Source organism: Sturnus vulgaris, chromosome 2, assembly GCF_052056855.1.
Source record: "Sturnus vulgaris isolate bStuVul1 chromosome 2, bStuVul1.hap1, whole genome shotgun sequence".
Taxonomy (NCBI): Eukaryota; Metazoa; Chordata; class Aves; order Passeriformes; family Sturnidae; genus Sturnus; species Sturnus vulgaris.
Genome location: NC_142244.1, coordinates 90,157,989 through 90,183,926, shown reverse-complemented (window position 1 = coordinate 90,183,926; position 25,938 = coordinate 90,157,989). Strand labels below are relative to the sequence as shown.

Genomic DNA, 25,938 nt, shown 5'->3' with positions numbered 1-25,938 from the left:
GCTAGTCAATTCCCTTATCAGTCATAAAACCACTTTATTTGAGAATATTTATCTTAAGATTTTTGTATTTGGGAGCCTTTATCTTAAATTTTGTAATTGCAATTACAGAACATGAGTAGGAACCTTGAGGCAGATGATTATAGTTTCAGTTCAGAAGTAACAGATATTCGTCCATTACAATATATTAATGCCTTTTTCTTATATATTATGTAAATTATGTAAGCATGTAAGATGCACACTTTAACAATATGATCAAATTCGCCAGGAAAAAAACAGTAAGAGATCTGTTAAAAGAAGAGACACACTTACATGTTTTCTAAAAACTTGTATTTTTTTCCATGAACAGTTTGCACTGATGTCATAAAGTTTGCTTATTCTCTGCTTTACAAGTCATGGTACATGGAGATAGCTTGAAATAACATACAAAACCTAAGGGTTTTCATTATCAGGGAATTCGATATTCCTGCCGGCAATACTTTCTCCCCATCATATTAAACCATTCTGATCTTCAGAACCTGAGAAAAGTACAGAATAGCTAACTGGTTTCAGAGACTTATGGCAGAGACTAACACATAAAACCTTAAAAATTTCAGCTGGGCTGTGTTTGCATAGAAGTCAATGTCCCTGAAACCCAGGAAAAGTACCTAAACTCTTGCAAGATCTTTTAATCATCTACCTCTTTAATACTTTCTTCTAATAGATTTTCAGGCACTTTCCATCTCTTCTATCAGTTAAAATGACCAAGGATAAAATTAGCGCAATATTGAGCAGACAATGTAGCGGCAATTCCCAGGATGCTCTAATATTTCAGCATCTTGTCTTTCTTCAGAGAAATTGTGTGCAACTGATCTCTGTTAGTGTTGTATCCAGAATTTTAAAAACTTCACTGAGAGAATATGTTATTCAAAGTGGCCTCAAAAAGATAAATGAATAGGATATATTAGTTAACCCAACACGAAAACATCACAGCCATCGGGATATTAAACAACTGAGTTATTCTTGTCTGAACTCTGCTAACATCTTTGTCCCTATGCAGATACTAAGCTAAGTTTTGCCTTGGTATCTTATAAATAAGCTGTATATCTAGATATATGTCTTTTTTTACAGTTTTAGTGTTTTGGGGTTTTTTTAGCTTAATTTTTAATAATCATAAGGAAAACTACATCCCCCTCTCCTTTTCTTTTCTGTGGCCTAAATCAGTAAAAGGTCCTCATCCCTGTGATATTTATTTCTTCTGAAAACATGAAGATAGAACTGAAGTTATGGTATTGAATGATCTTTCTCAAACTTTGTAACTCATGCTAACTTTTAAAACGTAAGAGTCATCAACATTTTTCAAAAGTTTCTTCTGATAACTAAAAACAAGTTAAAGGATCTCCTGTCCCCTTGTGCATTTTTTAAAGTATTTAAAACTGCCGAAGTTTTACTTATCCCTGGCCAAGCAACTATATAAAAGAACACCTCTGACGCCTACATAAAGTTGGGTGGTCACATTTTGCATGTGACAATCGTTCCCACCAGTGCATCTGAGAGATTTATGAAGTTTCAGTGCTTTGGATGCAAATGCATTGTAACATACTAGCCGTCAACAATTCTAGCTGTCCCTGACTTTTAACAAAAACACAGAAGAGCGGTGAGCGTGCTAAGCAGAAGAAGGGATGCCCTTCTTCCTGGGCTCAGTACCACCATCATAAGCCAAGTCACAAGGCAGGAAAACACTTTGCTGCCATTAATACTGGATGCAGGCACCGGGCTGAGCCCGAGAGATGGCCGAGGAACAGCAGCAGCAGCAGCAGCAGCAGCGCTGGGACACGGCCGCTGTCCACATGGACGGGTAGGATCGGAGGTGCAAGGGACAAAAAGCCGTCTTTATACAGCAACCACGAGAACTGTGCAGAAGACCCATTACCATGCTCCTATGGCATATTTGTTTCCAAAGCCCCACGGCTCCACCCTGTTCTTCCTGCCTTCCCCAGAGCCTCAGGTCCGGAGAGGACGGGTTGCAAAATTCTTCTTGCGTACAAACACGCAAGAGGCAGGAAGGGCAAAGTCCTACAGAGGTGCGTGTGGGAGGCTGGAGGCAGGAATCCCGACGGCTCCCGGGGCCGGCAGGGAGCCTTACTCTTCCTCATCTTAGCCCGAAAAAGAGGGCACACGAAGCCAAAGGAAACAGCAGGCGAGGCGGCACCCGCCGCTCCCAGGCTCGGTTTCCGCCGCGCCGCGGGCACTGCGCAGGCCCGGCGCCGCCGGCCGCATGGACGAGGACGAGGAGGAGGAGGGCGGCGGAGGCCGCGGGGCCGCGGCGAGCCCGGCCGCGTCCGCCCGCTTCGTGCGGAGCCTCTACGCGGTGGGATTCCTGGTAAGCGGCGGCCATGGGGCCCGCCCCGCGCGGCCTGCGCCCGGGAACGGGAATTGCTCCTTTCCAGGCCCAGGCTGCTGCGTTCCGGGTGCATCGCTGCAGCTGCTCCGTGGGAGCGCCTGTGCTCGGAGCGCTGGTGGTGTGCGGCGGCTGTGCTGCTGTACCGTGCAAAGAGCCGCACAGTTGGGTACACCGGCCGGATTCTTATCCTGTGAATGCCATGGAATAGCACAGCACCCGAAAAGCTGAGCCTTGCCTTGGTGGTTATAAGAGAGCTGCTCCTTGTTTCCTTGAAATACCCGTGGTTCCTGTAAATTCCCCCCCCCCCCCCCCCAAAAAAAAAAAAAAAAAAAAGTTCATATTCTGTTCATAAAGGTTCATTCCTGAGCCTCAGTAAAGTGCCGTTTAATTCATTTGAAATTAAAAGTGACGATTTGGAAAATAAATGCAAAATGAGTACGAGTTTGCACCGTGAAATGTCAAGATACTGTCTTGCCTACTTTTAGATTGGGCAGTAGAACCAACCCCGTTGATTTGTGTCCTGGAGCAAATATCCCAGGGAAACGTGTATCAGAACTTTGCTCCTTTTAACTGATTTTTAAACGCAGTGGGTCTCCAGGCCTGAAATAGCTTGTTGACACTGAGCTGGAGCACACAAGAAAATCAACCAAGTGAGTGTCCTTTTAAGAGGATGTGGTGATGCAAACTTCCTGTAGGCTGACAAATAAATACAGCGTAAAATAAACACAGCGTAACTATGACTCCACAAAATGAATTAAACGGGGAAAGAGACAGAACTCCCCATCAGAGGATAGTGGTTAATAGGTCTTGCTCTACCTGCATGCCTGTGACAGTCCAGTACTGCCAGGGTATAGTCTGAGACTTGTACTTTTTAATGTCTCCATTGATGACCTGGACGAGGTCACTGAACCTTTCTTCAGGTTCACAGATGACACCTAAAACTGTATTACTGAAGATGTTTGTAATTGCTGTGCTCTGTTTGTTCATGCTAATGTATTTAATGATTCTAACCTTGTAAGCCTCAATTTCAGCCATCAAAAAATGATTAATGACAGACTGTGAGCATTCACTTAGTGACACACATTGTTACAGTTAATCAGTCTTTGAGGTAGTCTAGTTCAGTTCAAGCAGTTAGTGATGAAAGGTGATCTTGTTCCAAGAGATCTCCAAGGGGCACTGGATGCTGTGCCAGATTGTAGTAGTACTGAAAGAACTACTGGGTCAATGTGAGCTTAACAAAAAGTAATAGAGCAAAAGGAACAAGTAGGAGATCATTGTACTTCTCAGGATGGGCTGTGTCCTTTACCCTCCTCTTACAAAATGTTTTTTAATTATGCTTTGCCTTTATTTTTTTTTCAAGTTTCCATCTTGTCACATTTCTTAAGCTATACACAAAGGCAGTCTGTAAGTAGGTTCAGATCTATTGTAGCTTCTTCCCCATTGTGGTTGGGTTAAAATATAATTTTTTAAAATACATGTTCTTTGTGCAAATAAAAAGTATTTTTAAGTGATTGAAATTAGACCACTCTAAATTTAAAGCACTGTTTTCTTGTTAAACAGATAAAGTTCAATATATATTAAGAGAATATTTAATGTTTAAATATATATCTTCAGAAGGATTGTATGTAGAGTGGGGGGAGAGAATTGATGTTTTCGTAGGTTTTACTCCTTTTTGAGACAATCCTTTATCTTTGAGTTTGTATGTTTTGTAATACGAAAAATTTTCTTTTAACCTTGTGTTGATACAGAGATAATTTACTTTTTTAAAATTTATTTTTCTAATGTTGACTGTTATTAAGCCAGGTTGCTACTGTCTTTGTGAAAGTTACTAAAACTTTTCCTGCCTTCTTTTCAGGACTTATTTGGGGTGAGCATGGTTGTTCCTTTAATGAATCTTCATATCAAATCTCTAGGAGCAAGTCATACGGTTGCTGGAATCATAGGTGAGTTGCAGTACTTGATTTACGAAAGAGTGAGATAAGGCCTGGCTTTTGCCTTACTGCAAATTGGACATTGTAACATAATTCTTCCTTGCTAATAGCATAATAAAAACTAAAGACAATTTCCAGATAAAACTCTAAGGGCAGCCATACTGTGTTTGACCCAGACACCTGTCCAAACTCGTGCACTGACAGTAGCCAAAAGCATGTGCTTGGGAAAGAGCACAGTTGGAAAAAACAAGGAAGTCGTGCAGTAGCATTTGTACGGCTACTTTCCAGCATCCAAGAATTCACAGCTTAGCAATTTAGGGAGCCAGAGGTATTGCTTGTAGTTTTATTGTTATTTACACTTCACAAACAGTACTTCTGCAGCTGGTTCTCCAAAGCTTTCCAATGTCCATGATTGCTTCCAGCTTGATTAATATCCTTACAGCTGTCTTGGCCAAATATTTATTCGCTTTTAGGAGTGTTTACAAATAAATGCTAAAGATTTGGAATTTTGTCTTGAAGTATTTAGTGCTAAGATAAGTTCTGTGGCTTTAAAGTATCTTTTATGGTATTGTTTATAGTTTGGAGTGATACAATATATTCTTTATTCCCAGACATGGGAGCTGTTACTCAGTTTTATTTGCTTTTTTATTTAACACTTTATATGAAATAATACTGCTTCTACACTGAGTTGACAGTATTATTTTAGGCAGCAACTAGTCAGAAATATGTTTTCATTTCAACAGTCTGCTTTGATTAACATTAGAAAAAAAATAGGTTTGAGGTGTATTCTTATAAATGAAAGAGTCTGGCAGATGTTTCACTCTGCTTCTCTCTGTTCTTTATCTTCTGTTACTAATTGCTGCTAAACTCCTAGCCTCCAAAATGAGAAAATAGGGTCCGTGTTTTCTTCAGGGCTTCTGTGATGCCTTGTAGTAGACTGAAGCACCAATGGAAAGCCCTTTCCAGTAGGGACATTCTCTCCTGATTCTGAGAAAACAGAATGCCAAGATATGTTTCATTTAATATACCATACAAAGCAACATCATTTTACCTTACCTAGTTTTACAACTATTCAGCACTTTTTTCATTTTGTCATTCCCTGGAACTATTTCCTTTATTAAATGCTAAACTCCACCCTTGGTTTGTCCTCCTCCCTCTTCCCATTCTTCTGGTAAACTATTTCCATGGTTTCCCATTTCTCATAATTTAAAACTTTGTGCAGTTTTCATTTAAAAAAGAAGCTTAATTTTAAACACTGGTATGTTGTTTGTTTTAGGATCTCTCTATGGGGTAATGCAGCTATTTTCCAGCACATTTGTGGTGAGTTCTAACACTTCATTCGAGAGCTTATTGGTATTTCTATGGATCGTTGAGGGAAAAGGGGTGGGGTTAATAATAGCATTTCTTGGCATTTTGAAAATGCATAAAGTGTTCATATAAGCATTTTGGCAATTTTCAGTTCGCAAGAGAAATGGCAGTTTTGTTTATGGGGAATTGCCAGATTTTTCAGACCCAAACAATACAGTTTTTAGACAAAAATTGTAATACAGATTTGGGCTCAGATACATTTCTGAGCAGGTCACAGTTACACAGAGTTGTGTCCTACTAGAGCAGTTTCCATCAGTGCAGTAGCCTGTCCAAAAAGCAGTCTCATGAGTCAGCTCTTCATAGCCTGTGATCTAGTTTGCTTTCTCTGCTTAATGAGCAGTGTCTTGTAATTCACTGTATGGTCTAAATTAATCATTGCATCTTTGCTGTTTGTTTGGTTTTGCTTTCTATTAGCTGTTGATTTTTTTATATCCTAATATTACCCTGGTACTAGTTTTCGAGTTTTAAAGAGAACAGATTATGAGAATGTCTCATAAAATAACTGTTTCAGGATTTGTTATGCAGGACACCTGGGGTAATTTCCTGCTATAGTTTTGTGACATTTTCTTGGAAGTGCAAGAGCATTGTCTACTTTCTTAAAAAACTATTTCCTCGTGGGAATCAAGCATGATAAATGCAAGTTTTCTGTTTGCCCTCTGCAAACTACTTCTTACCTGTCTGCGCTCATATGACAAACTCTTCATAGGCAGGATGTTCAACAAGTGTCTAATACATAGCAGCCTGAATGATGCAAGCAAATATTTGTGGTTGATTATATGTGGTAAGATTTTCAGAAGGCTTCTCCTGGTAATATTTTGTGGTATTTATTGCAGGACTGTCTTTTTAAAAGGGAGATTTTTTTGCTCTATACTCAACATTAAATGGAATCACAGTTTTGGCAGGTAGCCTGCTATCAGGGCAGAACTCTGCTTGTGACTTCCAGATTTTGAGCACTTAGGAATGTTGTGTAATAATCTTATTAGGCTTTCATTGACAGTCCTTTGATCTCTTTTCTCAGTTTAATTTAGAAGTGCTGATTGATCACTGCACATAGCTTAGTGTTATAAAAAGCTAATCTTTCTTTCCTGCTTTGTGAAAGGGCTGCTGGAGTGACATAGTAGGAAGACGGTATTCCCTGCTTGCTTGCATTCTTCTCAGTGCACTGGGTTACTTCCTTCTTGGAAATTCCACCACAGTGTTCTTGTTTGCTCTTTCTAGAGTCCCTGTAGGTGAGTAAACACTTGGCATTTTGCAGTCAAATTCTGCGTAGTCTCAGTTTGAGAATTACTATGGCAGAAATCATGGTATATGGATGGTTGCACAGCACCATCACCTAGTAGCACCAGCTGAACCTTAGTATTGGAAAAGTCTCTACAAATCAAGAATTCTTACTATTTTTTTCCTGAAAATAATCTGAAATGTTAAGGCTTAACACACCAGACATCTAAACCCCAGCTGCTTACTCTAGCACTGAAGAATTTGTGATTAATGGAATTTAAAAAGCATAAATCATACAAATTTGAACGATTGTTACTTGAGATAGCTTCTGTCTTTTTTCTTTTATTTTTTTTTGACAGAGAAATACATGTTTATTGATTTGTTTATATTTTGTTGCAGGCATTTTCAAACACACACTTTCCATCTCTAAAGCCCTGCTGTCTGACCTGGTTTCGGAGAGGGATCGCCCTTTAGTAATGGGACGCTTCAATGCAGCCTCCAGTGTGGGCTTCATTCTGGGACCTGTTGTTGGTGGCTACCTTGCAGAGTTCGAAGGTGGCTTTTACCAAACGTCCTTCATCTGTGCCTCTATCTTCCTTCTGAATGGTGGTAAGTTGTATGTCACATTTTGTATCTTGGGTCACTTCATTCCTCATTTTGTCCTTTTAAGGCATCTGTAATACCTTAAATTCATAGCGTGTTTATCATCTATGGCATAAATATTTTGTATGCCAGTACTACTGTTTGAATTTGAACTTGTGTGGAAGGGTGGGAATTTTGAAACTGTTACCTTCAGGTGCTTCGCCTTTGTTTTGCTTATATCTCGTACATTCAGACACAAATGGGAGTTTTTGATGTGCCCAAAGATGAAGACGAGAAATCAGAATTCTGGCTTTAGCCATTGGATTTGTGTATATGGTGTGAGTGTGGCATTTCAGTGCTTTCCTTTCTTGCTTTCACTGCATTTAAAATTAAACTGATACTATCAATAACACTAGACTTAATATTTGCAAATTTTTTAAGGACAAGTGTTGTTGAAGTATTTTTTTAAATTGTCACAATCAAATTAATGTCTTCCCTGTAAAGTTGATGCAATTGAATGAAATCAACTAATTTCTTGATCTATATAGGTCTTGTCTGGATGTTACCCTGGAGTGAAGAAAACACTAGCAATAGGGACCATTACCAAGACAAAGGAACAAACAACTGCTCAGCAAAATCAAATCATGACCTTCACTTGAAATCAGCAAGTAGTAGAGTTGTGACAAACAGTAGTTTTTTCCAGTCTCCATGGATCCAAGTTGCAACAGTGCTGAAGAGGATTAAAGGAATTGCGTGCTCTAATCTGTGGGATGTATTTTTAGTGCGGTTCCTGATGTCTGTTGCTATACTGCTGTACTATAGTAATTTTACTCTGGCCTTGGAGGAGAGGTTTGAGGTGAAACCCTTGTTTGCTGGATACTTAATGAGCTATAGCAGTGCACTTGGAGTCCTGGCTGGCTGTCTGCTCGGACCAATAACAAGACTGTATGGGCACAACACTTACAGACTTCTGTTGCACTCCAGCACTTTTACCTGCACGCTGATTCTCCTGTATGCGTCAGCAGCGAGCATATGGATGGTCATTTTGTCCTCCACGTTCTTGGCCTTCTCCACTACCATAGGCCGTACCTGTATCATTGATCTGGAGCTGACTGTTGGTGGGAATGAGGCCAGTGGTACGCTCCTAGGAGTTGGACAGTCAGTGACATCAGTGGGACGTATTATTGCCCCGCTCCTTTCTGGAATTGCTCAGGAGTTCAGTCCTTGTGGCCCTCCAAGTCTAGCTGTGGGACTAGCATTACTTGCTATTGTGATAATGAATGCAAACAAACAAAAATACCGTAGTCATGGAAGTGTGAAGTTAAAAAATCAGTAGTCTCAATTTTGGATTGCAGATATATCTTCACCTGCCAGGCTTGTACAGAAATTACATGATTATTAAAGAGAACACATTATGTTCCCATGGAAGCAAGTATATATATGCATTTCTGCTGCAGGGATGCTAAGTCTAACAGGTACCACTAGGACATTTCTAAGAGCAGCAGATGTTCCAATATTGCACTGACTCTGATTTCTTAAATGGATTTTTAACCTTTTCAGAGGGGAAAAAAAGAATGTCGGGAAACGCACAAATCCTGCTCAGAGCTCATTTTTGAAAGAGTGTTTAGACTGAAAGATTGTTTAAAAAGGATGAATCAAAGATTAATTTTTGTTATTTAATCAGAAGGAGAACTTGCAATATATTTGGCCGTAATTTCTTATGCTGTGGTCTGTTTCCTTTTGTCTGTTATGACAGTAGCTTATATAACAGGATGTTTGCTTATGTGATTTTTGTGTAGCATATTTTGTCCACAAAACTTTCTGCTGACCATGTTTAGGCACTTTGGGGTAATTATGCAACCCCTGCTGATTCCTGGTCTTTCTCAAGTAACAGAATTTGGTATAATCTAACTTAATGTACTAGAAGACCTAATCTTATAATATAAGGTCATTCAGAGTGAAACTGAGGCTGAATTTAAGTTTTATTGATATTTCAACTGGTGGCTTCTGTTTAGTAATAACTTCTACTGAGGAACTTTGTCATAATTTCTTTATTTATATTTCCTGTGCAATTTTTCTACATTTTAAGAAGAAATTTCCTCTTAATTCTCTCAAATTACTGTAAAGGTATGGGCGTCTAGTAGTAGTTCATGGATCTGGATTAATGCATCCTGTCTCATCTCAGGCATAAGTGATATTTCAGTGAAAAGAGAAATATGTTTTTGTTGGTATTTTAGTCCTCATTTGTGTGCATGGCTTAACTGAAGAGAGGTTACTCTCAGAGCTGCACTGTTACTCTCAGAGTTGTAGCACTCCTGTGCTATTTACTGTTCAAGCTCATTACATGCCTGTCACCATTATTTGTATTTCATATGAAACATGGAAAAAATGTATTTTGCTCTGATAATGTTCTCTATGATCTTCATTATATTACTTGATGAAAGTATAAAGTCAACTATGTAAGTGTTTGGTTGGGGAGTTTTTATGCAGTTTAGTCATCTCCTTGAACACATCAGTGCAAACACTCTTCCTGCTTCAGGTGAGTCATGGATGGTGCTTGCATTTTTTATTTTCATTTTCTTCTTTACCTTTTCCACTGCCTACTAGCATTCAAATATTTTTTGAAACCTCAGTGATTCCAGTGGCAGCACCATAGGAATTCATATATGGAACTCTGAATTGTTTTAATTTTATTTATTGACATAATCAGTGTCTTATTCCTACTGTGATTTCAGTACATATCCTCAGAGTTCTTCATTACAGTAATGTGTGTTTCATTTCTCCCAAGGACTTGAGGCATTTTCAAGTCTCTTATCTTCTCTTGCCTTTCTTGGTAGATGCCCAAAACATTATGGCTCTAAACTTCATATTTTCTTTCTTTCCATCTTTTAATTTTTTTTTCCTTTACCTAAAACCACCCTTTTGTAAGTAAGGGTATTCTCTTACACATCTCTAGCAAGGGGTTAAGGAAAAGGGTTGGAAAAAAGCTTCAAAAATTAATATATATTAATGATATAGTAATTTTTCCAGTACTTGTTGATTATATGATGTAACATAACATTTACCCTTCTAAATTGCTGCATTGATTCAATCTGACTTCTGTGAACATCTATCCTAATACATATCCTACTGCATATTGGTTATAGAAGCCTCACAGTTGAGAAATCTGTGGAAGCCTATGGTCTTGGGGACATGTTGTAACACATTTTACTGAAGTTTTTTACTTGTAGGCCAAAATGATCCCTGAAGTGCCACAGAAACATTTGGTTTCTGTACAGATACAGAAAAATTGCACTATATTTTTTTTTCTTTAAGGACGAGAAATAAAATGAAGTGACATTCCACATGTATCATTATGTCACTGTGGTTTTTTTCCATCTTCCTCTGCTGAAGCTACAGCACAAAATAGAAGTGTTCAAGTCAATATGAAGTGTGGATGCTTTATTTTTTTTCCTCAAGCTGTGGTTAAAGTCATTTGAACCTGTTTGCATTTCTCATAAAGGGCACAGGAAACCAAGGATTCAACGAAGAAGTGGCTTGGCAGTGACTAAAAAAGAAGAAATAAAATAAAATTGAGAACTCTGCCATTTTGAGGTGAAATCCTTAAAGCTAGCATTGCTTGTGTCTGGAGCCCAAATTTGCACCCCTTGTGTTGCCTCATGCAAGTTCAGAGAGAGAGGTTATGTGCACATCTCCTGCAGAGATGTGATTCCCGTTTTTAAGTTGAGGGAGGAGCAGTTGCAGCTAATTTTGGCTACAGTCTAGTGGGCAAACTACTGAATTACTCAACTGTTTCTCGAATCCAGTCGTAGTATTTTCTGTAGAAGACTGTGAAAAACCAGATCTGAATATGGACTAAAGGAAAACAATTTCTGCCAGCAAACCACTGCAAATTAAGATTTTTATCTTGCTTGCTATTACTTTATTTTGGGCCAGTTTTCTTGGGCCTGTAGGAAGGGTTGGGTTTAGGTTTGGTTTGTTGGGTTTTTCTGGTCTTTGCCCTTCAAAATTTTCTCTTTGGTCAGTGACTTTTCTGATTTTGATCAGTTCATGTTGAAGAGGCTGTGTATACATACTGATTTTGTTGCTTTTAAATGATAAAGGTAGGATTTTTTTTCCCCTGTTGGGGTAGGCTGTGTACTTTTGAAGAGATCCTTTATAAACATAGCAGCGGTGGGGGGTTGACCCTGGCTGGACACCAGGTACCCGCCAAAGCCACTCCCCTCTGGAACTCGACAGAGGAGAGGAGAGAAAATACAACAAAAGACTCCTGAGTTAAGGACAGGGAGAGATCACTCGCTGATTACTGTCATGAGAAAAATAGACTCAACTTGGAAAGATAATTGAATTTATTACCAATCAAAATTAGAACAGGATAATGAGAAGTAAAATAAATCTTAAAAACACCTTCCTGCCACCCCTCCCTCCTTCCCAGGCTCTACCTCCTCCCGTGCTGCAGCTCAGGGAGATGAGGAGTGAGATGGTCGGTTCATCACACTTTGTTTCTGACGCTGCTCAGAGAGAAGAGTCCTTCCCCTGCTCCCGTGTGGCATCTCTCCACCAGGAGATAGTTCTCCACAGACTTCTACAGTGTGAGCCCTTCCATGGGCTACAGTTCTCCACTAACCATTCCAACATGGGTCCCTTTTCCACAGGGTGCAGTCCTTCAGGAACAGGCTGCTCCAGTGTGAGTTCCCCACAGACCCACAAGTCCTGCCAGCAAACCTGCTCGACTGTGGGCTCCTCTCTCCAAGGGCCTGCCAGGAGCCTGCTCTCATGTAGGCTTCCCATGGGGTCACAGCCTTCTTTTGTCATCCACCTGCTGTGACATGGGTCCTTCACAGGCTGCAGGTGGATCTCTGCTCGCTGTGGTCCTCCAGGAGCTGCAGGGGCACAGCTGCCTCACCATGGTCTGCAGCACAGCATGCAGGGGCATCTCAGCTCCTGAGCCTGGAGCACTTCCTCCCCTCCTGAACTGACGTTGGTGTCACAGGATTGTTTTTCTCATTCCTCTCTTCTCTGGCCACAACTGTGTCTACAAAAAAACTTCGTTTTTCCTTTGTATTATGGTACTAGACACTGATTGTCTTGGCCTTAGCCAGCGGTGGGTCCACCTTGGAGCCAGCTGGCATTGGCTGGGTCAGACAAAGGGAAAGCTTCTGACAACTTCTCAGAGAAGCCACCCCAATACCATTCCTGCTACCAAAACCTTGCCATGCAAAACAATACACCAGTTCCTCAGACTTCCATTTCCTGTCCAGTTTTCTTTCTTCTGAATTTACTCACTGCAGCACCATCACAGAGGTCAGTACCATTCTCTTCTGAGAACAAGTTGATCACTGAGCAGATAATGCAGCAACAAAACAGGACCAAGTGCTGTTTATGCTCCAGGTTCTCTGTAGTGCCATTACATTCCTGCTGCTGGGAACCTCTGTGGGTGCTGCCAGTGCCAATCTGGTTATGGGTGTTGCAGGATACCCTTGGGTAAATGATCCTGTATAGCCTGGCACTATGGCATTTGAAAACCCCAGACTTGGCTGTGCTGTTTCTGCTATAATATTGAAGACTAATTCACAAAGAGCTGATCATGAATCACGTAAAATCATGAATCTTGTAAGATCATGAATCCTGTAAGAGTGTATTGGAGCCTGAACTTTGAGAATCAAATGATTGTGAATGGAGGTCAGACTGCTTTTAGAAACGAAAGAGTATACAGCTTATTTTAAAGGGAAGTCTTGAAAAAATCTATTTTCATTTACAAAGGGAAATTAATTGAAAATATTTTATTTTTTTTAAATCTCAGCACCAAAGAATTATTTTTTGAGATGTGCTACACTGTAAGAACCAGTCATCCATTCTGTCAAATATCTAATAAATAGGTCTCAGAGAGGAAAAATTAAGCAAGCTGAAATTTCTTTTTCCTTTTTGTGGCAAAAAATTACTTTTTGAAACAAAACCTGTGGCAATGAGGGTGCCATATTTATGCACATTAACAAGGATATTTTTATTGGATCAGAGCTCTTGTGGTACAAAAAGCATTCCAACATCCAATTTCAAAATCTTTCATTTTTTCTTTAGGGGTTCGGGGATGTTGACAGAACTTAAGACAATTTTGGAATTGGTGACCAGCTAAAGTATTTCTTGGAGTGTCAGCTGATGTTTGGAATTGGTGGACTTGGCAGCTCTTGAAAAAGTTGGTGCTTCCAGAGAGCCCAAGATACCCTTCATAACAGCAGGCATGTTATTTTGGCAAAAATTTTAACTTGGTTTTTCCATGTGATTTCTATGTGGCTTTAGTACAGAAGGATATTCTCAAATTTTAAAATTGTTGTGCAGCAAGGTTTTCTTTTGTTCAACTGGTTTCAGTGGAATTTGCATTATACTTTAGTACAAAGTAGGACAGCCCTTAAAATTTTAGTTCTTTGGGCAGATGTTTCTTGGGGTTTTTTTCAAGTCTCTGCCTAAAAATTGTAACAACTGGGTGTCTATCTCCTCTAGGCCTTGTTATACCTACTTTTTATCCTATTTCAATTTATAGGCCTCTCAGGAGCTGAAGGGGAAATCCTGAAAACCCTAATTCAGAGTGGAACTGTATTTTCCTATTGTCCCTAAAACTGAACTTCTTCATCAAAAATGCATTAAAATATCTATACTACAGAGTGTACTGGGGAGTCCATCTGGAAACAAAAATATTTGTATGTGGCTTTGGCAAGTTTCCCAGTCACTGCTGAAGATCTGGTTTCCTTGAAAAAGCAAGGAACGTTGTCCTCAGTCAATACATGACTTTCCCCATCAGATGGTGCTCGAGGACAGATTTATTGGGCATTTCATTCTCCAGCAGACAAACTGATATGACATGAAGGATGTGTCTCCTCTGTAGGCTCAAAAAAGTGCTCATGTGTTTTTCTTTTGTAGGAAAGGGAAAAAAAGGACAAAGGTAAACCTCTGACCCAAAGCAAGAGCTGAATGATAAGGGCTAACTGGAGCAATACCTGTGTCACCTGCTACTGTCATTGCTGCTGAAAAGGAGAGCATCTGGAAATCAGTTCCCAGACATGGCAAGGGTCTGATTCAGCAGTAGTGGAAAAGAGCAGAAGTGAGGAAGGTACAGGGTACTCACCAGAACACAGAGTCCCAGGAGATTTACAATTGTGCTTCACAGTGTGACCATGCTGGAGATATGCCTTGATGCTTGTATTCTGTGGATTTCTATGTGCTTTGGAAAGGTAAAAACATGCTATCATGTTTTGGAGCACCGAAGACCATATTTATTAAAATGACCTTCAATTTGATGTGCTTGTACTATGGGGCACCACTTTAAGCACAAATAATGTGAGCATGCCCTGCATTAATGGGCAGCCAGCACAGCAGTAAAGTTCCTGAAACCCGCATTCATTATTTAAAATTCTGCCATAAAAAATAACAACTGTTTGAAAAAAAAAATGAAAGGTAGCTCTCCCCAAATAGAAGCCAAGTGCTTGGTCATTACCAGCACACAAAGAAGAAAACTCCATGGAGACTAAACTAAATGTTGATGTGCAACATTTCACATTTATTTATTTGGTCAGATTTCAGATCGGCCTAATATAAAACAGCTAATCTAAACAGTCTGATCTGTAAGGAGGATGTTGTCTCAAAACTGAAATCAAAACTCGAGGCTTTTTTCTTATTCAAACATGATCCAAATAATGCAGTGACATAGCATTCCCTAACAATTTTACAGATGAAAATACTTTCCTGTCGAAAGACAACATTAAATTTGTTTCTAAAACTTGCTGGCTTTGTTTGAACCCAATTTTATTTCCAAACAGGAGATGATCATTAGAGGACAGCTAAGTATTGATTTCCACAATAATCATTTGTTGAGACTAGCCATGAACATTTGACTGAGATTTATAAGGTTCACTCAGCCATTCCTCTACAACTTAGACTTTGAATTTGTCACACAGCAGAATTTTCCATACCTGGAACAGAGGAAAAAGACTAAAGAACCTGTGCTAAGGAAGGAGTTTAGGAAGGTTTGATATTTCAAATTCATACATGAAATAAATATTTTGTAAATGCTTTTAAAAGAAGCAAAGTCTTACAGCCACATTTATCAACCCCCACTCATGAACATTTGAAAGAAATCTACATTGTGGTTTTAAAAGGAAACTATGATTTTTAATAGTTCTTTCAAAACAAACTTAAATTAAAAAAATTAATCTTATTGCCCACAGATTTAGAAATGTGCTAATGAAAGAGAAAAGTTATGATTTCACAGTGTACATTCTTCAATGAAAGTTATCAATTTTGTAACAAGTAGAAAGAAAATTATTTCTGCATTGTACTGAAATGTGTATCTGTGCTAAAGCAAGCTCAGTACTTAGATTAAGTGGGACAGAAAGTGCAAATTCCTGAGAGCTACAGTTATGTATTATTTATTTTAATGCACCCTCCCTTCCCATATGCCCTCACATGGCAGCCATTGATGCTAGGATCAAGAAGTCCATGTTATTAAGGTGCACAGTGACTTCAGCTGATTCCAGGGCCCCACTGTGCTACTTTTCTGTAAAAACAAATTAGATGGAACATTTTTGTTCCTTGGAGTGCATAGCTCAGACAAAAAAAAGATTATCTTTCCCCTTTTACAGATGAGGAAACAACAAGTAAAACAAATTAACCAGGGTCACAAGCATGAGTTGAATGAGCTTTCTTGAGTCTCAGTGGTCCCTGACTCAAACAGGAGACTGCTCGCTTTGTCTACGTGCAGTACTCTGCAACTATTCTACTGCTGTGTTTGCATTACATTGCAACCAAGTACCTAAGGTGCAAAAAAGCAATTTTGATTCACAACATTATTTATCCACTTGAAGTTTTCTGGTTTTAGGCCTTCTGGTTTCCTGCTAAGTGCTCTCAGTTCTTGCTGACATAAGTGAAAGCCAAAGTAATTCAGTTTTTCTTTGGTGATCCTTAGTTACCTTTCAAAGGTAACATATTGCCAAAAATTCAGAAAGTAAAAATTCAAGCTATTCAGGTCTTTGTTGCAAGTCCTTTTTATAAGCCGTATGTGCAATTCTGCCCCTACAGCTTGTTTCTTCTTCCTCTTTTTCTGCATCAGAGGTCTTCGAACAAACTAGGCTTCAGGAATATATTTATTCTTCTTTAGAAGTCTATATGATAGGTGCATTGTGCAATTTTCAGTGTTATTCATGTTAAAGCTCTGGTTAAAACAAGTATTATGATTATAAATAAAATCTGAAACTATACACAATTTTGGGGGTATTTTTTAAGAATCCATTCATCACTGGACTTTCAGCGAGGATTCCAATGGAAAACTGGGTATTGAACCTTTGTGACTTGGTTCCATGAGAGATGATGTGATAAGGCACATTTCCCTACTATATTAATAGTTGAAATAATGTAATTAAATTAAAGCATTGCCATAAGTTATTTATAAAATAGATACATTTTTTGATGTCTTTAACTTTGCAATTGCTCCAGTATTCCTTTCACTTAGTTAATGGAGTTGACTTAACTCAAATGGAAGTGGTTAGACCCAGATTGAGGCTTGTTTTGTTATTTTAAAGGATCCCAGAGTCTGATCAGATAGTTTAGAATCCTAATTCAATATGTCCATGGTTTATTATCAATAGTTCTCCTTTGGCTATGTTTAGTATGGCTGGTTCTCAGGTTTATTTCTCTGCCTGTCCCCTTGCGATGCCTGCCTAACTAACCGTGGTGGTGGCATAGGTCTGGCTGACCCATGGTCTGCAGTCAAATCTTCCCTGCTCAAGGTGCCAAATCTTGGTCTCGTCAGCAGTGGCTGCCTGAACCCAATGGATGGCTGAGGCAAGGTGCTTGGGTCCTGCTGCTCTCCTCGTCCGTCCTGGCTCCCATCAACTTCGTTCTTCCACTCCACCCTAAACTCAGGGAGTGGCCTCTGTTGTCTCAGCCTCTGGTCTCTCAGGATTTTCCCTGCTCTCGGCCTTAGATTGAGCACTGTGGTAGCAGCATCCAACTCAGAGTCACTGCTGTCACCCACTGTTAATTGAAAACAAAAGTATAGTTTTAGGTGTAGAATATAACTGCTTCAGGAATATTTCAGTAAAAGCACACTGAGCTCTTGCAGCCATAGAATAAGTCTCCCCATGATTTTCCATATTCAGTGCTTTGATTAGAAACAGTAACAGCCTCTTAACTCTGGCAAAATAGGGGATAGATTTGACTTTAAAACATCCCTACCCTCAATACTGTGATTTTTAGAAAGGCCTCACTCAGCTGCTCCTTGATTGCCAAGTGCTTCCTTGATTGAAGTGACATTCCCCCAGTTCTGGCAAATTTCCTGTCCTCTGGACAGAAAAAAACCTGCTTCTCTGAGCTTAGGGTCTACTCCCTGGTTACATCCAAGCAGGATATCAAAATTAGATTTCTCAGCCTCACATTTTATGAAATCTAAACTGAGAGGCATTTCCAGAGCACAACATGTACAGGGGCTCTAGAAATTTGACTTTGGAAAAGGAACATCAATACTCTACCAGGCAAAGGATCTCTCAAGGTCAATGTACAGATGGGTGGAAATATCCCATCTTTATAAGGCTGAATGTAAGACATGAAATAGAATCAACAGGGCAAATCTTGTAGGTTGCAAGTGCTGCAGACTTCCTCCCACCCACAGCAGTTTAGAATATGCTCTAGGGAAAGCTGGTATAATTGTTTAAGGAATGCCCTTAAATTATCATTGCCAGGTAAACCAAGCTGGAGATTGTCTGGATGTGCATATATGCATATATTTTTTCCCCAGCAGACTTCTTTAAAAAGAGTTCATCAAAACTTGCACACTTGAGTCATTTGATAATAATTTTAACAATAGTTTATGAATGCCTCAGATTTGTTCTTAGACTTAAATCAGATATAATATTTTAAATATATCAAAGTAAACAACTGTGTATAGTGCAACTGTCATAAGAACAACTTAGATTAATAGTCTTCATGTTATTTCTTTAAAAAGGTGAGGAAGGGGTCAACAAAATATATCACCATGTAATTGTCCGTTCACCCAGATAATTATATATCAAGGAGGGTCTTCATCAGACTGTGTTTTCAGGCTTTTTCCCTTCTAAATATGTCAAATAATATATTTTTTGACAATTGAATAATCTGGAGGCATATTTTCTCTTTAATTCTAGGTGACAGTAGGTGACCTCTGCAGACTAACTATGGAACAAAAGGCATCCTATACTCAGGAGAGTAAAGACACCATTATTAACAGACAAAAACAGTCTTGTTAAATTAATTGGGAATAGTGGAAAACTAATTGGGGTGGAGATCAGGAAATTTTTGTAACTCTGCTCAGATTTTGTCTTTCCAGCAAGAGACCTTGATGACAGCTTGTCATGAAAGAAAATGCTTCCAAGTATGGTAATGAAACCATTAGTAATCAAAAGTAATATACGGAATTGGGCAAAGTTTTCACATCAAATATTTGTGCTCCAACAGATTTTTAATTTTTTTTTTGTTAGAATTCAAGAACTACAATATAAAACATTTGTGAGTTTAGGCAGGGAAAAAAAATTAACAATTTGGTTATACATCACAGCATTTTGAGTACATGAGAACAATAAACTACTAGATCTCATTACTCTCTCTGGTTTGGTTCTCAGAGCAGTGTCCTCTACTCTGACCCCAGAGAGAAAAGAACCAAATAGCTCATAATCCAGGAGGGATATCTGGATTATGGAATAAAGATAAGGAGAATGAGCCATAGCAGTGTTCCTGGTGCAAAAGTGCAGCAGGCTGCTGCTTGCTGACATGAGATGTCTGGGAGGACTATGCCAGTATAGAATAGGAAGTGAGAAAGCCCCACAAAACCCTGCTGTCCAGGGCATTTCTCTACACTCACATTTCTGATTTAGGACACACTGCTTTAAATGCTCTAATTTACTGGTTTCTCTACATCATTCCTGGAAAAACCTTCCTTCTATGTAAGCAAAATTACTGCAGCACAGTCAGAGAAAAGCAGAAAAATTTCATTACCTCTGGAAGATGTTTTATTTCTCACTCGTAGCTTCTCTGGGAGTTTAGTGTTTTTAGGAAGTGAAAGAAATCTTTTTGTATTTGCTGCAGCCTGAATGCAAAGAAAACAAAATCATTTTAAGTGACTGCAGCCCAGTGCACCTGCATAATGCATGTTAAGATACACAACTGAGGCTTGAACAGGTTTATGTAGCTAAAGGGCTGGAGAGTAGTTTCAGATTAGCTAATATGTGATCTTTTACTACACACTCAGTGCTGATTGCTGGCTGAAGTCTGTGCTAACTAAGGTAAAGACTGAATAATCTCAAGCAGTTTAATCAAATGAAAAGCTAGTGATATGCCCTCTAAGATCACAGTTAATAAATGTATGGTCTCTAACCTCAACCTTGCCTGCACAGGTTTTCCTAAGGAAGGCAAATGCTGCAAGCATGGCACTTCATGCAGCTCCATGTTTAAAACTTGTTTAAAACTTTTTATTAGTCAACTGCAAAAATTTAGACTGAAGCTTGGGCTCAAGAACTAATCTGTATTCTGATCCTGCAAGTGCTTTATACATATAAATGACTTTATACAGTTGACTAGTCACACTGAAGTTGATGAGGAAGTTAGGCACCAGCATGATCATTTACCAGTTTAGGGCATAAAATCATTGTTTTCCCCAGACTAACATTTAAAGGCTCTGGGAGCCTTTAAACATGAGAGGTAATTTCCAGGACAAGCTGCTTTTTTTAAATTCAGAAGTTTTTCAAGGACATCCTTTCTTACATTTGCTACAAAGATTTAAAAATCTTTACAGTCTACCAGCTCTCCTCTGCTCATATCATTACTTGTGACAGACCCAAAGGGAACCTGAAAGGAAATTTATTTTCCCTTAGAGATTTTTCCTCTTTGGATTTTTATTCTTTTCCTCTTTCTCCTCTTCCTTCTGTGGAGGATTTATCCAAGGATAATTATTCTTAAAATTATAGCCAGTGTGTTTTAAAAAGTTATCAGACATGCTTTTTCTCTCCCTGCCCCAAAAGTCCTGCTGAGTCTCCTCATTATTCCACACAGTAAATAATTTAATTGTATGAATGAGATAACATATGTAACGGTGGTTGAGAGGGAAAAAAAATCATTCAGGAACAGTCTTATTGTCATAATTAACACCACAGTAGCTCTGGTAATAATCACCTATGGGGCACAGCCCTTTTGGAGACATTATTCCAGCCTCAACTGCTGAAGGACAACTGTATCAATGAAGACAACAATCACTAAGTATTCCTGTAACATGAAAATACATATTCACAGGCTAATTTCCTTGATACCTGATATGGCCCAAAGGATCAGTTTCCCTGGATAATTAGTGTGCTCCATTCCAATATATCTGGAAGGTTGCAATTGCAGGATTGCCTCAGAGAGCCAGGTATTATCATGCCACAGCAATCCTTGTAAGTGGAAGGAGTTTTCCTAACCAGTGTCAAAATCTGAGGCCCTGGCTACATTTTATGAATACTAAAGAGCATACAATATTTTCCAAGGGAAGAGCTTGCTCTGACTGATGTGGTAAAAAGTCCTCTCCTATATTTTGGAGTTTATCTTAAGTTGCTTTTCTATCTCAAAGTCATTTTTAGCCTTTAATAATACACATTTCATCAAAATAGAATAGATGGAGAATACTGATCATACCTACATTGTGTACAGAGCCTGTCCAGATTCTCTGAGGTAAAATCCCATCACATGAGGTAAAATTATGGCACAGCTCACATTCCTATCACATCCTACAAGACTGAAGCTTGGGGGCTCATGTGTTCAACTCAAGGTATAAATGCGATATTACATGTGCAGTTGTCTTCCAAATTCAGGATTTTTTCCAGCGTGTCAGAAGATTGTTTTTTCTTCATGACAGTTAGCTACAAAGAGCTACCTCTAAAACTTTAAGTTGCTTTTTAAAACTAAAAAAACAAACAAGCAGACAAAAAAAAACCAAACAAAAAACACCAGAAAATGCAAGTACCGGTCTTTCCCTTGACAGGCTGTTTGTTTTCCTCAGGCTCTCCCTAAGGCTGTGCCGGCGACGGATCAGGATTTCTTTGGCCTGCTTTTCACCTGCATCTGCAGCCAGGCTGTGTCGGTTGTAGGACATTGTCTGAAATAGAAAAGCAATGATTATAGCCTGGAAAGCATGATGTCAAATGTGTTGGAGTATATGAACAGGGAAAACCAGACTTTTTGCTTTAATAAGCATCATAAATCCTTGTGAACAAGATCATATTGCAGATGATTAAGAACAAGAATTATGCTGAGAATGTTTTTATTCATTTGCTTCACAACCACCTGGGTTTTTTGTTGGTATTTATAATGAAAGACAAAATGGAAGAAGCTGGCTTAATACCGTGTTTACCCCCACACTGAAGTAGCTTGGTCAGAATGTCAGTAGAGGACACATATTTCAAAGTGATGAGTCCCCTAGAGGGAAGTCATTTTTACCTCCAGCAAGCTGAAGCTTTCTCAATTTTTGAATGTTTTCCAAGGGCTCAGGCATTCAAACTACTTAGCCACAGGAGGAAAAATGTGAAATGTCCTTTTGCTTTTATTTCACTGTTTTTACAGTTCATCATCTCTGCTCTTAATACAAACAACTTTACAACTGGAGGCAAATAGGAAATCTAATCCCATATCATGAAGTGACCAATATACTGATACAAGTAGACAATGTAGAGTTGAACTGGCACCTGTGATCCTACTCTAAAATTGTAGGTACATCAGAGGTAATAAGACAAAAGCATTAAGCCTTATCAATAGTATAAGATCAAGAAAGTATTTACACAAAGGAATGTGAATATGCTACTGTACATATGACAGGATATGGATTCAAGGCAACAGAGTTAAATAAGAGAACTACTTGTTATATGATAGAGCAGATGTACTAGCTCAAAGATGTTTTAGGAAGAAAATCAGTATATCACAAGAGCAGTGGGATATTTATGTAGGCAAAAGTTCATCCTTACTCGATGTCGTATTTGGTAGAGATTCTTTGTTAGTATTTCTCGCATGTTTTCCATTTCAGTGGGAGAAAGGGGCTTTATCTTTCCTTCATGATAGTCACTGTGGCAGAATGAAAAAAAAAGGAAAATATAAGGAAAGGGGGAGAGGGAAGAAGTGTTTTTATTTTTATGGTCAGGAATGACATTTGAATTACTTCCTTTGTTAGAGGTAGAAAAAACATTTCAAAACAACCAAGTAATAGGTGAAAATGTAACATGTAGAAATGAAACCTTGATTTCATTTGAATCTGTGGTAAGACACAAAATGTGATAAAAATTACAGTAATTTGTCCATTGTATTTAGGTACTATTCAAAATGCCCCCCAGGCTTCCCTTGTAGCTATTCTCAGCAGGCAGGCAGGCAGGCAGGCACGTGTTCCAATCCACCTGTGCTCTGCACAGTAGATCAATGCTCCAGAGAGCAGCTGTCCCACTAAAACTACACACCCTGCAAGAACACAGCACTTCACGTGAAGCTACAGCCAAAAGGCTCTTGTTTCACATCCTCTTACTGTTCTGGTGACATTAGGACACAAAGTCTCCTAAGTCAAAGTGATTATCCTGCCTGCAGCCCGGGCTGTGAAATAAATTGAGTGACCCAGCTGAGATACTTGGCCATGCTGGCATCACCTGCTTACCTGAGAGACACCGATGATGGGACCTTGCTTATCATCCCACTCTCTGCCATCTCAATGGCATGCTTGATTTCTAGCTTCTTGTATAAAGAAACAATGCTGGATTTGGGCTGGTTCTCACGGATTAGAAGTCTTCGCAGGTATTTATTGTCGAACTTTTTAAACCTGTACATGAGGCAAACCAGCCCAACCAGTTAATTTTTACTTTGCATAGTTAAGGAAAGCCAATATATTGCAGTTAATGACATTTTAAAGGACTTTATTGTCTGGGAATGTGTCTGTTCATGTTAACAACTTAATGCTGAGTAACCTAAGAAAGGGTCAATTTCAACTTTACTTCAGATAGATAGTCTTAACCTGTGTTTTGGTTAATACGTTAATGGGCAGTCTCCCCAGAAGCAACTTTAAACTTTTAGGTATTCTATGTTATTACAAAATATTATTTTTAATTCTCTGTTTTCATCAAAACAAAGAGAACATTAAATATTTACTGTAATAACAAATTAAAGGCCAAAATTTGCATCAACTGCTTTTTCTTTGAAATTTTAGCCTGCTTTTGTAAAACTTTAGAAGTTCTTCCTTTCTCTAAAGCAACTGCACCCTCTTGGATGCTTAGTGAAAAAATATTGATTGCAGCTGGTATTGATTTTGTTTGTCAGAAAATATTTTGCCCTTCAGATATTCTAAAGTTATTCTTGAATTTTGGTGTGAAGGTCGTGAAGAGGTGGAACTCTCCTTTGCTCTGCAATATTTTCATTAAAGATCTCACATAGACTAGAGGAGAACCAGGCTGAGTAAAGAAAAGTTGTACCCATATCACACATCTGTCAGGAAAATGCCCTCACTGTGCTGCCTCCAAGTCATTTGGAGAGGGCTCTCCTCAGCCATTCCTGCTACTGCTATTCTCTCTTTATATAAAACACTTAAATTCTTCTTGGAGCAGAGACTAGAGGGTGGTGAGCAGTGCCCATGCTTTGGGTCTAAAGAATTTGGGTGTAAAAGGAATTAGATCCAACCTAATAATGATGATGATTCAGCAGATAAAGTAAAAATATGAATTATTCAGGTATTGCTAGGGGTAATCTTCCTAACTGATACTAAGTCTTAAGTAATACCATCTAGAGCTGTGGAGCTGCCTGCCATTGGGATCTCTCATGTATCTCATGCCAGCTGCTGCCTTGATCTTTCTAGAGGAAATCAAATAGCTTTTGTTTGTTTACCATCAAATAGGAAACTAACCCATCACTTAACTGCCCTAAGAAATACAGTTTGCAGGAAGACAGCTGGGTGGGATGAAAGGCTCAGCAGACATACAGGAAATGCTCTGCAACAGTCAGAAACATGCTCCCTCAGAAGGTACCATCCTTCACCCTGGGATCAGAGGGTTGCCTTTCTTCCCAGATGGAGATTCTGTTTTACTTGCTTGTGGTTTAGTAAAAAACATTGTTTTCCTACTTTTCCTTTGAAACCCACATGTTCTAAAAACAACCATACGCTTTCAAGAATGAATGCTGAAAATGAAATATGATGCCCAACAGCCTTTGTTTGTTGCTGCAGAGCCATTTCAGCCTCTCCTGTATAACAAAGAGTTTCAAATGCAGCTCTTACTTATCTCTCCAAAAGTTGTGACCCCAGTGTCCGCACACATCTTCAATTCCAGTCTTCACGTGGTCAAAGAACTAAAGGGAAACATTGGTTCATTACATAAACTTACAGACATCACTCAGCTTGTCTCTTGGGCCTTATTAGTTTCCAACTTACTTTGAAACAGAAACATCTAGTTACAGCTCAGGACAATGCTTCAGTTTTACCAAAAGCAGTCCAAACCAAGCTCAAAGACAGAATCTGTTCCCTTCACCCTGAATCTTCTTTAGCTCCCAGCCACAAAAGGACAGAAGTTAGTTGTTAATTTCCTCAGTGTCAATGTTGCTCAGCTCCTGCCTGAAACTAAAGGTTTTTCCCATATTTTCACTTATTTGAAATTCCCTAACCACTTGCTGCTATGCCTGGCACTTCCCCAGGCCTGACAGTGAGGCAAGTATGATGTTGTAGGGAATGGAATCTCAATGGACAGAAGGTTCCTACACCAGCACCATCCCCTCAGGATGCACAGACACAACTGAGAGCCAGTATTAGGTGCTGAGCTCCTATTTTAAGAATTTGCATCATCCTAAAGCATCATGTTCACCTAATATTAGAAATAGACTCTACCTGAGTCTGTTATCAATTACGAAAAACTGAATAGGTTCAGCTAAGTTCTCACTTGATCCCAGAGGCAGCATGTTTGCTTTTAATTCATTGTAGGGGTCTCTCAGTCTCAGAGAAAAACCCTGATATGTCCAAAGGATAAGCTCTAAAAGGATAGACTTTTAGTTGCCTAGATTGGCTTCTTTCCCAAATGTGGCCCTTACTATTCCTCACTTTTGAAATTTCAAACCACTTGCCTCAGGTACGCTGCAAGGAGAAATACATTCAAGAAGATGCATGGCTAATAATCTGCAACAATTGGTACAAAACACATGTACCAAACATAGATCCCTTAAAAGGCTGATGATATAAGAGTTAAGTAAGTTTAAGAGTGTATTAAAGAGAAGTTTACATTTGTTTAATTAGATGAAACCAAATGCAGTATAATGTAATTAAATAAGGCCAAAGGTTTCCTGATATAGCCAAATTATAAAATAACATATATCTCATGTGTGAAATAAACTACAGAAAGTTAATTTACTTTTAGATCTGAACAATTAAGAAAGTGAGAGATTCCAAAATAACGATGCGAAACA

The 25,938-nt window shown here is 39.0% G+C and overlaps 2 protein-coding genes across 2 annotated transcripts in view; one reads left to right on the top strand and one right to left on the bottom strand.

Moving 5' to 3' along the window:
• Positions 1-2,208: 2,208 nt before the first annotated feature.
• SLC67A2 (solute carrier family 67 member 2) lies at positions 2,209-10,903 on the top strand. Its single transcript, XM_014893328.2, has 6 exons — positions 2,209-2,359; positions 4,236-4,323; positions 5,588-5,631; positions 6,779-6,908; positions 7,297-7,506; positions 8,028-10,903. The coding sequence occupies exons 1-6, from the start codon at positions 2,255-2,257 to the stop codon at positions 8,813-8,815; spliced, it is 1,365 nt and encodes a 454-aa protein (XP_014748814.1). The 5' UTR covers positions 2,209-2,254; the 3' UTR covers positions 8,816-10,903.
• A 4,101-nt stretch (positions 10,904-15,004) lies between these two features.
• The window catches only part of SLC9A2 (solute carrier family 9 member A2), a 33,902-nt gene continuing 22,968 nt past the window's right edge, over positions 15,005-25,938 (bottom strand). The window contains exons 7-12 of the mRNA XM_014891837.2: positions 24,764-24,834; positions 23,159-23,320; positions 22,485-22,581; positions 21,491-21,622; positions 19,495-19,585; positions 15,005-17,502 (exon numbers count right to left, since the gene is read on the bottom strand). Of these exons, the coding sequence (XP_014747323.1) occupies positions 17,132-17,502; positions 19,495-19,585; positions 21,491-21,622; positions 22,485-22,581; positions 23,159-23,320; positions 24,764-24,834 (924 nt within the window). The 3' untranslated portion in view covers positions 15,005-17,131. The remainder of the gene's footprint in view (positions 17,503-19,494; positions 19,586-21,490; positions 21,623-22,484; positions 22,582-23,158; positions 23,321-24,763; positions 24,835-25,938) is intronic.

What these genes read in the sequence shown, in the direction of transcription:
- SLC67A2 (XM_014893328.2), top strand. Translation starts at nt 2,255, where the DNA reads ATGGACGAGGACGAGGAGGAGGAGGGCGGCGGAGGCCGCGGGGCCGCG. An exon ending in TACGGTTGCTGGAATCATAG is followed by an intron (nt 4,324 to 5,587) that starts GTGAGTTGCAGT and finishes TGTTTGTTTTAG; the next exon opens with GATCTCTCTATGGGGTAATG. An exon ending in TCTTTCTAGAGTCCCTGTAG is followed by an intron (nt 6,909 to 7,296) that starts GTGAGTAAACAC and finishes ATTTTGTTGCAG; the next exon opens with GCATTTTCAAACACACACTT.